Source organism: Leptonychotes weddellii, chromosome 10 (genome assembly GCF_054177405.1).
Source record: "Leptonychotes weddellii isolate Sample4059 chromosome 10, ASM5417740v2, whole genome shotgun sequence".
In the NCBI taxonomy this organism is placed as follows: Eukaryota; Metazoa; Chordata; class Mammalia; order Carnivora; family Phocidae; genus Leptonychotes; species Leptonychotes weddellii.
The window spans coordinates 49,248,856-49,264,042 of NC_138378.1; the positions used below are offsets into that span (position 1 = coordinate 49,248,856).

Below are 15,187 nucleotides of genomic sequence, written 5' to 3' on the forward strand. Positions count from 1 at the left end.
GCATTGCTATGTTTCTTATTTAGCAAACGGACTCAGGAAAACCAGGGAGAACCGTCTGCTTACAGTAAATGACGTAGTGCCGTATTTCAAACCAGCTGCCCACTCAGAGCAAGCCAACCACCCTGCTGTGTCTAGGAGCTGTTGTGACACAATGGCAGCCAACCCTCACTGAGTAGTCACCGCATGCTGAGTACTCGAGACACTAGAAGTTTAGTATCAATTTTCCAGTGACCTTATGAGCTAAGGAATATCATCATCCCAATTTTACAGAAATGAGGCACAGAGATGATCACAATCTTTCCTGGAGCCACAGGTTGGACTCTGCCCAGTGAGCCAATTCTGAGAAAGAACACTGGCTTCACTGCTAAGTGGACGTGAGCCCAGTGCATTCGGAGGTAACACGCAGGTTCTCTCACATCCCTCTGGGCTCCAGGAGCTGAAAACTCAATGGGGTGCCTGGCTGCCTCAGTGGGTAGAGCATGCAACTCTTGATCTCAGGGGTTGTGAGTTCAAGCCCCATGTTGGGTGTAGAGATTACTTAAAAATAAAATCTTTAGAGAGAAAGAGAGGGAAAGAAAGAAAGAAAGAAAGAGAGAGAGAGAGAGAAAGAAAGAAAGAAAGAAAGAAAGAAAGAAAGAAAGAAAGAAAGAAAGAAAGGAAAGAAAGAAAAGAAAGAAAGAAAGAAAGAAAGAAAGAAAGAAAGAAAGAAAGAAAGAAAGAAAGAAAGAAAGAAAGAAAGAAAGAAAAAGGGAAGAAAGGCAAGAGGTAATAATACAAGGAAAGAGATTGGAATAGGACAGAGCTGTGTATCTTGTCCAGACTGTCCTTAGTCAGGCAGCATGCCCTTGTTCAATTTAACTTCCTTTGCCTTGTTTTCTTCATCTGTGAAATGTGGTTATTAAGTCATGTGTCATAGTAAAATGCAAGAATTTAATAAAATACTAAAGGTTGAAGTGACCCCACACAGGGCCCAGATATAGTAGCTGGATATAGTGACCTGCTGTGACTTTGGCCATGAGATTCAACTGGGGATACTAGTTATCATATTAGAGTTATTTGGGTTTTGTCTCTGCTCCCTCTGCCCACCATTAAGGGTGTGTTCTGGTGAAATGTTCAGCAAGAGGGAGAAATACGTGGGACAAGAGACCTGGAGGATCTGATTCAGTGGTATTTCGACAGTTCTGGAACAGCTCCTCTTTACTGAGAAAGCAGCTCTTCAGTGGATAAAGAGCTGTGGAGTTGTCACATGTAACCCACAAATCACAGATCGCTTTCCAGATGAGTCAGACTTTCTGCTGAAAGAGCATGCTTATGACTGTGGCCTTTGGGAAGGCCCCTTCCCCAATGAAAGGGTGAGTTCAAGGCCCTTTGCTCAAAATACAACTGGACTGCATTAAATACCAGTTGCTTTCAAACTGCTTTCTAAATCTGGCCCTGGAGCTTCTCTGGTTTCACATTGGGCCACAGAAGTGCCCCAGCACACACTTAATACTCACTGTGCTGTGGGTGACCACAGAGTGACCCAGGAGTGACGTGTGGGCGACCCCCCCGGAGCCAACACAGCAACAGCTTCGCCCATTGGAGGTCATAGCAGTGCCCTCAGCAGATACTCTGGTCGGTTGAAAATTATAATTTTATTGTGAAATGATCATTAAAAAAAAAAGTCCAAGTGGAAACAATTAAACTTTGGGAAAGTCAAACAAATGTTGCTAGCCAAGAAACCCCGACCAGAAACCAAGCTGTGATTGGCTCTACATGTAAAATCTAGGAGAAAATTCAGGCGGACATCAGATTCTCAAGTTCAGAGGCAATACCAAAGAGGTAGCAGAGTCCAGTGTTATAAATAGCACATTCTGGGAAAATTACAAGAGGTGGTATTTAGAAAGTCACTGGTGAAGGAAAGGTTGAAGAATTAATTACCTCAGAATGGGCTGCCAAGAGGTGGCTTTGATGTTATCACAGATAAACTTCCTCAGTGACGCTGCTGGGAGTGAGGGTTGCACTAAGCAAGTAACAGCAAATAACTTGGATTTAAGTGAAATCTTTGGGAGATGAACTGTGAAATGAACACATCACGGCTCAGAGGGGCCATCTTGGGAGTGGATAGGTTCCCAGCTGAGGCCACTTTCTCCACTGTAATAACACGGAGAGGATGAAATATCTAAAGACAGAATGGGGTGAGGAAAGCGGATCTCAGAGTCAATCCGGCCCAGTGTGAGAAGAGAGCAGCCCTTGTTCCAAACATAACTTTGCTTTAGGTCAAGATACATCAGCTACTCTCAACTTAAAGGCAAGAAGCCATGAGTTCTTAAACGTCAGCAATCACCTGAGGTGCCTGTTTAAAATACAGATGGCCAGGTTCCATTCTCGGAGAGTCTGGGATGGAGTTTGGACATCCAAATATTCATGAGCCCCACTGAGGTGATTCTGAGGCACATGGCAGGAGTCTGGAGTCTGGAGTCCCAGTCTCTCCTCCCAGTTTCTGACAAATTGGCTTCCTGTGGAACTCGCCCAGAAGAAAAGAATGTGGAGCCTTGATGAGTCTAGCATCTTGCTGAACAGCTGGAGATTCGCATTATGAATCAATAAATTGACTTCCAACCTCATGTATGGGTCTCCTTCACTTGGTGAGTCCACCCTAGATATCTTGGATTACTTTTTAGGAGCCTTTTGCCCCCTGTACTATCGTTTTTTGCATGAAGTCCTCACTATAAAGTATTGTGTGCCAGATGAATTAAATAGCTAATTGTAAAAGGGGAAAAAGAAAAAAAACAATGTTTGTGGGGCGCCTGCGTGGTTCAGTCGGATAAGTGGCCGACTCTTGATTTCAGCGCGGGTCATGATCTCAGGGTTGTGAGATGGAGCCCCGTGCCAGACTCTGCACTTAGCAGGGAGTCTGCTTAAGATTCTCTCTCCCCCTCTGCCCCCCCGCCCCGGCACTCACTCTCTCTCTCTAAAATAAATAAATAAAATCTTTAAAAAAAAAAGAAGTATAAGGTTTGCATGTTCTTTGGTTAGATGCAATCTCTGCAAACAAAATATGAAACCCAGGGGCAATAGAAGAGTGCATTAGGTTTGAGCTCATAAAAATGTAAAACTTTTATAGGATAAATAATACCATAGTTTAAAAAATTTTAAGTTACAGAATGAGAGAAAGTATTTGATTTGCATGTAATACTCAAAGGTTTAAAATTTAGATAATTTAATGAGTTTCTACGAGATCAATTAAAAAAATTAAAAAACAGCAAAGAAAAATGGACAGGATGTGATACTTGCATACAATAACTGGGACATACTTATAAAAAAAATCCATTGTTTATATGAAATTTCAATTTAGCTGAGTGTCCTGAGTTTTGTTTTTTGTTTTTTGCCTTTTTTTTTTAAGTCTGGCAACCCTAAGAGGATATGAACTTCCAGTTTACAGAATGAGAAAAACTAATGATCCAAGATCATTGAAGAGATATATACAAATTAAAACAAACATGCCTAACCTGTTTTTGCTCATTCGATTGGAAAACATTAAGAAGCAGTGTCCCTTGTGGGCTTCGATAAAGAAAATATTTACTATATTAATATTTAATGCACTATGGAAAATGTAAGACCATAACGAGTTTTGGAAAATTCTAGCAACTATGGTATAAGACCTAAAATTAAGGTCCAATGCTATGTGCTACCTTGACATTCGGTAAAGCTGGGAGGGTCCTGAATGACATAACTCTCTTCTCCAATCTGATCGCTTGCTGGCCAAATAGCCCTCCTTACCAATCGGACCGGGCGCACCACCTGTTCATCCCTGAGTATTAGGTGTCAGTCTCCTGACAGCCTGTGGAATTATGCAAAATAAGCCAATCACGTCATCCTCTGGGAACCAGGAGGCACCTCTCTTCTTCTTACTACAAAACCTTAACCCCATACCCCTCATTGTTCTCTCTGTTCCCAAGTGCAGCACCCATGTGGCCCTGTGTCGTGTGCGGTGTCCTCATCCCCTGGGCTGTGAGTGTATGTATCTAGTTGGTGTCATCCCTTTATTGTCAGCTGTCACTCCTTATCCCTGGGGCAGGAATCCTTCCCTCATCAACCCGATGAAGAGGAGGTGATTAAAACAGCAGCATCTTTCAAATTTTTGAAGGTATCCACTTCCGAAATTTCACTTCCGACAATATAGCCTACAAAATACTCACAAAGACAAAAAGAGATGCATGCAGAAACGAGAATATTCATCGCAACATTGTATTTTTTAAAATTGAAAAATTGGTAGCAACCTGAATATCCATCCGTCAGGAAATGGTTAAATAAATTATTGTCAATGTAATCTGCGAAATACTACCTAACTACTGAAATGATATAGAATGAGTTCCAGGACTTGTTATATTTAAGCAATACATATACCTGCACCCAATTTATGCAAAATAATATACACCTACATATATGTGTGTGTCTGTATGCATGTATACATATATACATATAATAAAGACAGGGAAGGAAAATGCCAAACTGATCAAAGAGGTTGCTTAGAGGGTGAGGAGAGGGACAAGGGGAGGCTTTTGTGTTTTTATGCTGTGTAATTTTGTACTGTTTGAGTCTTCTACGCTGAAAATGCATTCTAGTATCACTTATGTGATGTGATAGAAATTTAAAGGTAAGAAAAGTAAATCAAACGATATAAAGTCTCATAGACTAACACATGGTGAAGGTTTGTAGTAATGTAACACAACTAAGCAATGGGAGTGGCTAGTCTGAATATTCCAGCACCCAGGACATCTTCTGGCCCTTAACGCTATGTGTTGACTTAGCCCGTTAAATTTTTCTCAGCTTCTCTCCAGAAGGAGTCCTAACGCAAAAATGCCTCATTCATATATTCTGGAGGAGACAGGTAATCAAGACTGATATGCCAGCTAACACATTTTTGCAAATCCTTTTCAACTCCCTTCCTACCCCATCTTTTATTTAACTTCATCATCTCATGCAACATGTTAAAAACAAAACAAAACAAACAAAAAGTATATAAAGAGAAGGAGGATGAGGTCCAGTGAACGAGAGAAAAGAAAAATGGTTAAGTACTGTTTATTCCAGTGTGAAAACCAGACGAGCCCTTGGCAACTGTTTCTTGCTTGCTAAGTGAAAACTTGAATTTAACTAAACAATGATCGGTATGTCCTCTCCTTTTTCTCTCTTTAAAGAAGCCATTTATTTGGCTAGTGATTGACAAGCAGCATTAGTGAGCAATCACGTACTTGATGCAGATCCTAAGGGAAGTCACCAGAACTCGGGTCACACTCCATTGACCAAAGCCTATCCCTGCCCTGCCAAGGCCAAGTCCCGCTCAGCCTTCTCCATTTGCCCCGAGGACGGACTCCTGTCTCCAGCTCCACCCTGACCCCTGCTATCCCTGGGGACGTTCTTTGACATCTCACCACACTAATGCCGTCATTGAGAAGGGCCTCCCCGAAGATCATCATGTAGAGTGGCTCATTCACCCGTGCCTCCTCGAACACAGCCAGCACAGCCACAGGGTCCACGGCCGAGATCAGGCTGCCGAACAGCAGGTTCTGAAGCAGGCTGACGTCACTGAGGCCAAAGGCTTTGATCTGGCAGATGAGGTAGAGGGAGAGGCCAATGCCAAAGGCATTGATAAGGGCCCCCAGGCCTGCCCACCACAGGATGGACCCAATGTTCTCAAAGAAGGGCCGGGTGGGCATGAAGTAACCACCCTCCAGGACAATGGGTGGAAGGAGGTACAGGAAGTAGATGCTTGAATCCATGACGGGAGGAGATTTATGGTCGGTGCCAAAGATGATGGCACCCACCAGAGCCCCAACGATGATGAGGAGGCAGCTTTCTGGCATGAGGCCTGGCAGTCTGTGGTAAAGATGGAAGCCTAGGGAAGAGCGGAGAATCACATTTAGATGTTTGCAAGTAAAATGGCTCTGGCCAAGAAGATACCAGGGGACTGGTGTAGAAGAGGCCTTCTAAAACTAAGCAGAGGGGACCTTGGGTAGGCTGGTTTGCATCCCTGAGCCTCAGCACCCCGTCTTTAGTGGGGACTAGAAATGTCATGGGGTCTTTCAATCAGGTCAAGTACTTAACATGCCAGGCCCAGTGCAGGTCTCAGAGCAGTCCTCAGCCAGCTGTCCCCTCCCCCTCCTCCTTCCTGCTTCCCCCCTTACAGGGTCTGAGAGGGCAGTCGGGAAAGAGGAGCAAGGAGGGTGGAGCTCCTTTGCATTCCTGCAAAACCCACCTTTGAGGCCCATTCAGAGTCAATAACAGTCACCTAAACATCAGCTTCTTCCAAACTTCCCTTCCACCAAACCGATGAATGAAAATTTAGTCCTTTATTGTATTTTCCTTATTTAACCAATGACACGCCATCTGGTCAGCCATGTAAGAAGGAAATCAAGGGGCACCTGGGTGACTCAGTTGGTTGAGCGTCTGACTCTTGGTTTTGGCTCAGGTCATGATCTTATGGGTCGTGGGATGGCGCCCCGAGCATGGGGCTCCATGCTCAGTGGGGAGTCTACTTGAGGATTCTCTCCCTCTGCCCCTCCCTCCACTTGCGAACTCTCTCTCTTTCTAAAATAAATAAATAAATCTTTTAAAAAAAGGAAGGAAATCAAGTTGCATTCCCTGAATCCCCATCACTTTGCCCTTGTGCAATTCCCTTTCTCGTCATCTATGTCTCAGTAGCTGTCCCTTAAGACCGTCTCCTCCTCCCTATTTGTACAGTTACCGCCTTTATGTAGGGGCTCCCCATTTCCCATCCTGACTTCTGCACTGGCTTCCTGACCTCGTATCTCACCCTCAACCCCGCGGCTCATTCCAACTTCCGCTGCCAGATGACTTTTCCAAACCACATGTATCTATACTCATCTCATTCCCCACCTAAGACATCTGAAGGCACACAAAGCATCTCACAGATTTTAAACTGAGGGTTATTTGTGAAGCATCCTTGGGCCAAGACCAACTCACTGCCAAGCACTGTGTGTGACATGGTGAACCAAACATGTTTATTACAATTCCAGCTATTGATGAAATTTCAGAAATAAGACATTAACAAATAAGAAGACAAAAACAAGGCAACATAGAAGAATGCAGTGAAGTGTATATTGACTATATCAACAAACAGGAGAAGAGATCAGAGCACAGCAGGCCACTCTGGGGTTCTCTCCAAGTCAATATCCCTCCCACCCAACACTACCCGTGTGCATCCTACGTTATAGCCAACCACACACCTTTACCCTGTGGTTCACCTTTCCTGTCTTCATTTATTCCTGCCTGGATTGTTCTTTTCTTCAACTTATTTAGGTCCTGCTCGATCTTCAAAATTAAACTTTTCCCAACCACTTCCCAAGGAAATCATATGTCTTCCTCTGAATTACTGTAATATTTTATCAGTATCTGTCTAACAACAATGTTCTTTTTCTATCGTTTTCTGTGCACACCTTATCTCTCCTACTAACCTCCAAATTCTTCCAACTTGGACAGAATGGCATACAACTCTTTATCTCCCCAAAGTGCTTAGCAATGTGTCTTGCCCACGACAGCTGGTCTATTTGGTGGAAGAATCTGTAAGTGTGTACATGAATGATTGATCCAATTAAATGTTCACCAGAGAAGCTTTTATATGGGAAGTAGAAATTGAACAGGTTGTTGGGGGATGACTAGGACTTACATAGTTGGACAGCAGAATGGAAGAGATTTTAGGTGGGGAGAACTCCAAGAGAAAAAGTAGAGAGACAGGAATGGCCCAGTCAGATATGTCTGACATTCATTGAGGAGATCCACCTGGCTGGAGCAAATTATGAATGAAGAAGAATATTGGAAGAAGAGTCAGTAGATGATTGAGCCAAATAAGAGAGGGTCTTGAGTTCAAGGCTAAGGAGTAAAGATTTCTCCCACAGGCCACAGGGAGCCACTGAATGTCTCCTTAGGAATTTTAATTTTAATTCCATTTTAACCATTCTGACAGGTAGGAGGTGGTATTTCATTCTGGTTTTGATTTGTATTTCTCTGGTGATGAGTGATGTTGAGCATCTTTTCATGTGTCTGTTGGCCATCTGGATGTCTTCTTTGGAAAAATGTCTGTTCATGTCTTCTGCTCATTTCTTAACTGGATTATATATTTTGGGGGTTTTGGGAATGCAAATTGGTGCAGCCAAGCTGGAAAACAGTATGATGGCTCCTCAAAAAGTTAAAAATAGAACTACCTTATGGCCCAGCAATTGTACTACTAGGTATTTACCCAAAGGATACAAAAATATAGATTCGAAGGGGCACATGCACCCCAACGTTTATAGCAGCATTATCAACAATAGCCAAACTATGGAAAGAGTGCAAGTGTCCATCAACTTATGAATGGATAAAGAAGATGTGGTGTATATATACAATGGAATATTACTCAGCCATCAAAAAGAATGAAATCTTGCCATTTGCAACAATGTGGATGGAGCTCGAGTGTATTATGCTAAACGAAGTAAGTCAGAGAAAGATAAATACCACATGATTTCACTCATAGGTGGAATTTAAGAAACAAAACAGATGAACATGAGGGGAGAAAAAAGAGAGAGAAGCAAACCATAAGAGACTCTTAACTCTAGAGAACAAACTGAGGGTTGATGGGGGGAGGTGGGTGAGGGGGATGGGCTAAATGGGTGATGGGTATTAAGGAGGGCACTTGTTGTGATGAGCACTGGGTGTTATATGTAAGTGACAATTTAAATAAAACTTTAAATAAAAAAATTACAATAAAATAAAAGGAATATATTTTTTAAAGATTTTATTTATTTTTCCACAGAGAGAGAGAGACAGCGAGAGAGGGAACACAAGTGGGGGTAGTGGGAGAGGGAGAAGCAGGCCTCCTGCTGAGCAGGGAGCCTGATGTGGGACTCGATCCCAGGACCCTGGGATCACGACCCAAGCCAAAGGCAGACGCTTAACGACTGAGCCACCCAGGCTCCCTAAAAGGAATTTTAAGTACAGCCATCCAAAGAGCATGTAGGTTTCCCTGATCACAGCTTTGAATTTCCTTTGTTATCAGCGGGCAGGTTATTATGATAGAATATAATTAGTATCAAGGGACATTGTCCAAAACCACAAGCCTACCCACTGGCTTCAAGACCATTTTAAGGCCTCCTTCAAGAGTTTGAGAGTACTACTCTCTCCATTTCCTAACAACAACTTTCCCTTCCTCCTCCCTGCCCTCCTCCTCCTTCTTCCTCTTCTTCAGTTAGTGTTTATTTTAACTACACTGAATTTTTTAACATGTAAAAGAGGCGGAAGAGCCTACAGTGTGATTTTCTCTGGCCCTGTGTCTCCCCAGTTTGGTCCTTCTTCCAGGAATCGAGTTTCCTGAAACGCATCCAACATGCACCTGTCTTTTTTTTTTTTTTTTTAAAGATTTTATTTATTTATTTGAGAGAGAGAGAATGAGAGACAGAGAGCATGAGAGGGAGGAGGGTCAGAGGGAGAAGCAGACTCCCCGCTGAGCAGGGAGCCCGATGCGGGACTCGATCCCGGGACTCCAGGATCATGACCCGAGCCGAAGGCAGTCGCTTAACCAACTGAGCCACCCAGGCGCCCCCAACATGCACCTGTCTTAAGCCAAATTACACCTAGGCAGTGGTAGCAGGAAGAGGCGCCATGCACTGTAAAGTAGGGCATTGTAAGGAGAAATGCCGTGTGCATCACACTCTACAACTCTCCTTCCCTTTCCTGATGGACAGCAGAGTCAGTCACTTTGAGAGTCTACAACTCTAGTGCCTGAAATTTAAATGGCCACAAATAACAACGTCCTGCCTGAAAGTCAAAGAGGGCTGTACAATTCCATTCTGCCCAATGATTCAAGGAACACCCTTCTGTAATGCGCCAAGAAGCAGAACCAAAATAAAAGATAAACAACAAAATCTGAGGTGACTCTGTATTATCGTTGTTCTATAATATTCTTCTATAACACACATAGTTGGCTCTTTTAAAAAGGATTGGAGGAGAGTCGTGATGTTCTTGTGTCCAAATGCCTACCAGGCAGTGCTAGATTCATCTGTTTTCCCCATTACACTAAGCCCCTTAAGGCCAGGAACCATGGTCATTCCCACATATGGTAGGGGCATTCAATAAATGTGTCTTGACAGAATGACTGAGTGAAAGAATGAATGTTAAATGTAATGATTATTAATTATGTTTTGATTCAAGTTTTACAATATAGAATCTAAAAAAAATCTATATAGATTCCTTATGTGTGAAAGTTTTATGTCATTTTTTTTTGCCCCAGGCAAATGAACCACCACATATAAAACTACAAGCCCAGTACTTGACACATAAGAAATAATAATCATTAAGTATAGCCTTCTTTTCATGTGCAATATAGAAATAGTATGAGTTCTTAAAGACTAGCGAATATGAAATTATATTTCAGTAAGCATGATCCAACCGATAACCTACTGAAGTTAGTTTCTTTTTCTAAAATATGTTGAATTTCACCAAAATGAAAATCAAGAACATTTAAGTCAGTAGTCCTGTGAACAACAGTGTCCTTACCATCCTCTGAGCTTCTAGATATAGTGGGTCTGGGTACATACAATACTCTAAAAAAAAAACAATCTGTGTATTATGCTAATATAAAACCAAGATAAAATATATCCTTCTGTATTGAGCCTTTTACTGACATAGAATGTAAACCTCTTTGCCACTAGAAATCCTTATTTGCACCAAAAGGAGGTCTTAGAAATAATTTCACAGCTGGGTACACGGAGACTTAGAAAGACAAGGTGACTAGCTGGTCAGTGGCAGCTCTAGTTCCTTGACTCCCAGACCAACTTCCGCCATTACTGTAAAGAGGGAAGGAGTGGGTGGAGACAGTATTGTTCACAAAGGAAAACTCAAGATCCACATAAGATCACTTTGAATGATCTCAGTGCCCATGTGGTTGCATGAAAGGTGGTAGAACCCTAGCTCTGAACTGAGAACATTAACCCGTTAGAAAGCCATTTTTCACCTGAGCACTTTTTAGAAATAACGTGAGACCCTTTGTGTAATTTAATGCTTTGACAAATCACACAGGAGTTCTTCAAATTAACAATTTCCATTCACTCTTCACACTTTACTAGCTCAAAATGAATGGCAATTGTGAAGGACCATCTAGTGAATACACCAGTACCCCCGTCATCCCCGGGGGGGGAGTTAGATGAGTAGACAGAGCCCACAGTCCTGATCCCCGGGAGTTGTCTGCCAGATCCCATGGATCAACCCTTACTTCACACCCAGGCTAGAGGAAAATTATAAAGAAGCATCAAAATGAATCATAGATTCTATCCCAATAGGACAACTTACCTACTCAAGTAACAAAGATCATAACAGAGGCAAAGGAGATGTCATGCTTAATAATTGAGATAACTGTATCAGTTTTTCACTTTGGAATAAGCTGGTTTTAGGGAGACAAGGGGGTGGAGTTAGGGATTAACTGATCACAGAGTGTAAACCATTATTTTGATGAGAATTTAATTCATGAACTCAAACTCCCTTTATTTCACAAAGGAAACCTGAGGTGCCCCAGTAGTGCCATTTGGCTCAGGCGTAAACCAGTATGTTACCAACATACCCTCTCTTATGCCCCCACATCCCACCACTGAGTGATATAAGAGTGGCCTGTGATTGTCTTGTTCCTTGCTTTCTGTCATTCTGCAAGGAATACATGTCACTTTTAAAGAATAAACAAAGGGAGTCATTGATGAAGCCCACAGTTACATGGCCAAGAATGAAGGAAGAATATTCTACAGAAGAATATTCTGTAATTTCCAATGGGCATCATCCCGAGGTCTAATGCCTTATGCTCTAGTTTTTAAGGCATAGAACTTGAGATTTTTGCATGCCAATAATGTCACATAGGTGTCACCCTGAAATAAGAAGAAATCCCAGAACCCAGAAGTATGCTCAAATTTCAAAGCACAATCCTGAGGTGTTACGTGGCTTTATAAAAAGCAGTTACGACTTCCCCTTGACTCTAAGGAACAGATTTTTTTTTTTTTTTTATGTAATAGCAGTAACAGTTAAAATCTGTGTAGTTCACCACCTACGAGGCACGTGGAGAACGATTCCCACAACCAGGTGTTTGGGGGACTTACCTATTTTTGCAAGGGATGCTAGAAGTATCCAGAGGGTGACCTCATAAGGAATTTGCACGTAGTCATAATCCAGGGCAAAAACAGATATCTTCTCGTTTACCTCTGAACTGGCAGCAGCAAACCGAACGTTAGCTTCATGCTGGGCCGTGGAATTTGTGGCTTCGTTCAAATCTGAAGATGCTTCAGAACACTTGAGGGCCACCGGCAGCAGCACCCAGTTCCAAGGACTGAAAGGCACAAGCATCTGAAAACCCATGCTGTGGGCTTCTCCTACCCTGTGTGTCGTTGTGTGCCAATCGGCCGTGAGGAGGGTTTCTAGAGAGCAGAGGCGTCTACCTGGGTCAAAGGTAACATACGTGCAGTCTGTGGGTCATCCCAAGAAGAGTCCGAGCGTGTCATTGAGTTCTGAGCGGCGATGTTTTCAAATCACCTTTAAAGGATTTGTGTCCAGATAAGTCAGCTTCTGGCTCAAAGGCCAGGGAAAAACAGGCCTTCATTCAACGCTGTTTCCTCACTTCACTGCACACTGGTGTCATCTTGTGAGTGAAAATTCAAAGGGGTACCACGGTGTGCATTCCAGAGATCACTGGAGTCCTTCTGACTAGGAAGGGAATCCTTCCCTCTCCACCGGGTCTCAGTAAGGAGCTACCTGTCCTGCACCTGCTCCTTCTCTCCTCCCCCTGCTCTCACACTTGTTCTGAATGGGCAAGGCTGCAGGTAGCTCCTGCACTTAATTATTTGCTCTGATAGGACTTTTGTAATGTAATGCTCTCCTTGAGCGTTTTCCGGGGGTTACGCTGCTGACACCTAGTGGGCAGCCGCAATATGACACCTCGGCATGTTCAATGAACGATTAAGGTGGTCTTGTAATTATCATCCACACAAGGGCGTTTTTGAGAGTAGAGAAGAACGATTGATAATTATGCCAGACTCTAGGTGTCAGCCAGGATTATCCTGGAATCATATGGTCTCTGTAAATTGGGAAGGAAGAGGGGGTAGCATAACACATGACCAAACTCATGTGCAGTAACTCAAAGAAAGTTCTAGGTTTCCATGAAATTTACACAGGAAAAAAAAAAAAGCAGCAGAACAAGTTTCATAAAATACATTTAAAACCTAGTTTTAAAAAAATCTCCATGGCACATCCAAATTTTTCATTTTAAAGAATTTTGTTAATTACGGTCTATTTGTTCAAAAAGAACAGTACCACACAGAGTGTTTATGGAAGAATTTGAAATGGATTCCAGGGATCTACTTCTGCTTCTTCTACATCTGGCCAGGTGGACTTAACCCGATTAGTTACCTTTCAAAGCATCCTTTTCTGAAAACAGGGAGGATAATAATATCTACCTCATCGACTGGCTAGAAGCATTAAATGAGATAAAGCAAGGAAAATCTCTGGCATTTAACTGGCACTTAATAAATGTTGGTTTTTATTATTTTTACTCACATTTCTTATGCTATAGGAGAATAAGAACTCTGTTACAATGCGGAATAGCGCTCAAAAGAAAATGAAAATTATTCTCCATAAACAGTCTCAACGCCTCTTCCATATCAAACGGAAGGGCAATTTATATATATTTTTTGTTCATGTTAGTGAACACTCCCACCCTCCACCCCATGCTCAGCAAAGATCACTGGAAAACAGAGCTACCTCTGTTGAGGAAGGCTAGCATCTAGATGCAACTTCTTAATAAGACAAGGATTAAGAGTTCACATATGGATTTTTTTTCTCTTTCCTTTGCAATTTGGCTCTAAAAATACATCCAATTTAGTCACTAAAATGAGAGGTTGACCTCAAGCAGGTCACCATATTGGGCCAATATTTTTTTCAGAAAAGTTGACATGCATAGCCTTGTAATGGAAAACTTCCTTAGAATAGATATTTTATCTTTTCCTTTGCATTTCTGTTTTACTTCTGTTTTCTAAAAAGAAATGGGAGAGAATTTCCCATGGTGCTCCATGACAAGATGGAAACTAAGAATCAGAAAACCTCTGTTCTCCGGCATTAATTACCTGCTTCACTCTGGGAAAGACGCTTTACCTGTTTTGAGCCTCAATTTTATCATCTATAGACTGAAGATGCTGTCCACTCCAGGTATCTTTTCCTGCTCTAAAATTTCAAATCTTTGTGAATATATTACAACGTCTTTTGCCATACAATCAACTAGTAACTGAGAGTACAATCACTATCAGAGAAGTGATGCCAAGGTCAGAGGATAGTGAGAAGAAAACTTGAATTCTACAGCAGTCGACCACCTTGTCTTCCAGGTTGAGGTTTGCTGTCCCCATGTCCCCCCCCCCCCCCGCCGAGGGGTCAACCCTTGGTACCACTTCCACCCATGCAATAGTGCTTCCACACAGCTGCCTGAAATATTCTTTCTAAAATTGCCTTCTTAATCCTGGCTCTCTAGAAAACAGTGTGAGACAAAGCTTATATGAGTGGTGCAAACCAAAGGTAGCAAAGTGAGAGAAAAAAGGAAGCAAGGGAGAAACGCTTCTAGAATGGTGGTGTGAGGAGCTCTATAGACCTTCTCCCTAGTGTTAGGGAAACACCCATAATTGGGAAGATCTATTGAAAATAAAGAGAACAGCCCCTCAGTCTGTGGAAATTGTCCTATGGGCATACAGCAATTAAAGACGATCTCTTTTTTTTTTTTTTTGTGGCTTTTTTTTTTATTATGTTATGTTAATCACCATACATTGCATCATTAGTTTTTGAGGTAGTGTTCCATGATTCCTTGTTTGTGCATAACACCCAGTGCTCCATGCAGAACGTGCCCTCCTCAATACCCATCACCAGGCTAACCCATCCTCCCACCCCCCTCCCCTCTAGAACCCTCAGTTTGTTTCTCAGAGTCCATAGTCTCTCATGGTTTGTCTCCCCCTTCAATTTCCCCCCCTTCATTTTTCCCTTCCTGCTATCTTCTTCTTCTTTTTTTTTTAAACATATAATGTATTATTTATTTCAGAGGTACAGATCTGTGATTCAACAGTCTGACGCAATTCACAGTGCTCACCATAGCACATACCCTCCCCAATGTCTATCACTCAGCCACCCCATCCCTCCCACC

General features: G+C 42.4%; 1 protein-coding gene across 1 annotated transcript in view; it reads right to left on the minus strand.

The window, feature by feature from the left end:
• The window catches only part of SLC9A4 (solute carrier family 9 member A4), a 52,561-nt gene extending 39,769 nt beyond the window's left edge, over positions 1 to 12,792 (minus strand). Inside the window, exons 1-2 of the mRNA XM_081833333.1 lie at positions 12,114 to 12,792; positions 5,415 to 5,878 (exon numbers count right to left, since the gene is read on the minus strand). Coding sequence (XP_081689459.1) covers positions 5,415 to 5,878; positions 12,114 to 12,369 — 720 coding nt within the window. The 5' untranslated portion in view covers positions 12,370 to 12,792. The remainder of the gene's footprint in view (positions 1 to 5,414; positions 5,879 to 12,113) is intronic.
• Between the last annotated feature and the right edge of the window lie 2,395 nt (positions 12,793 to 15,187).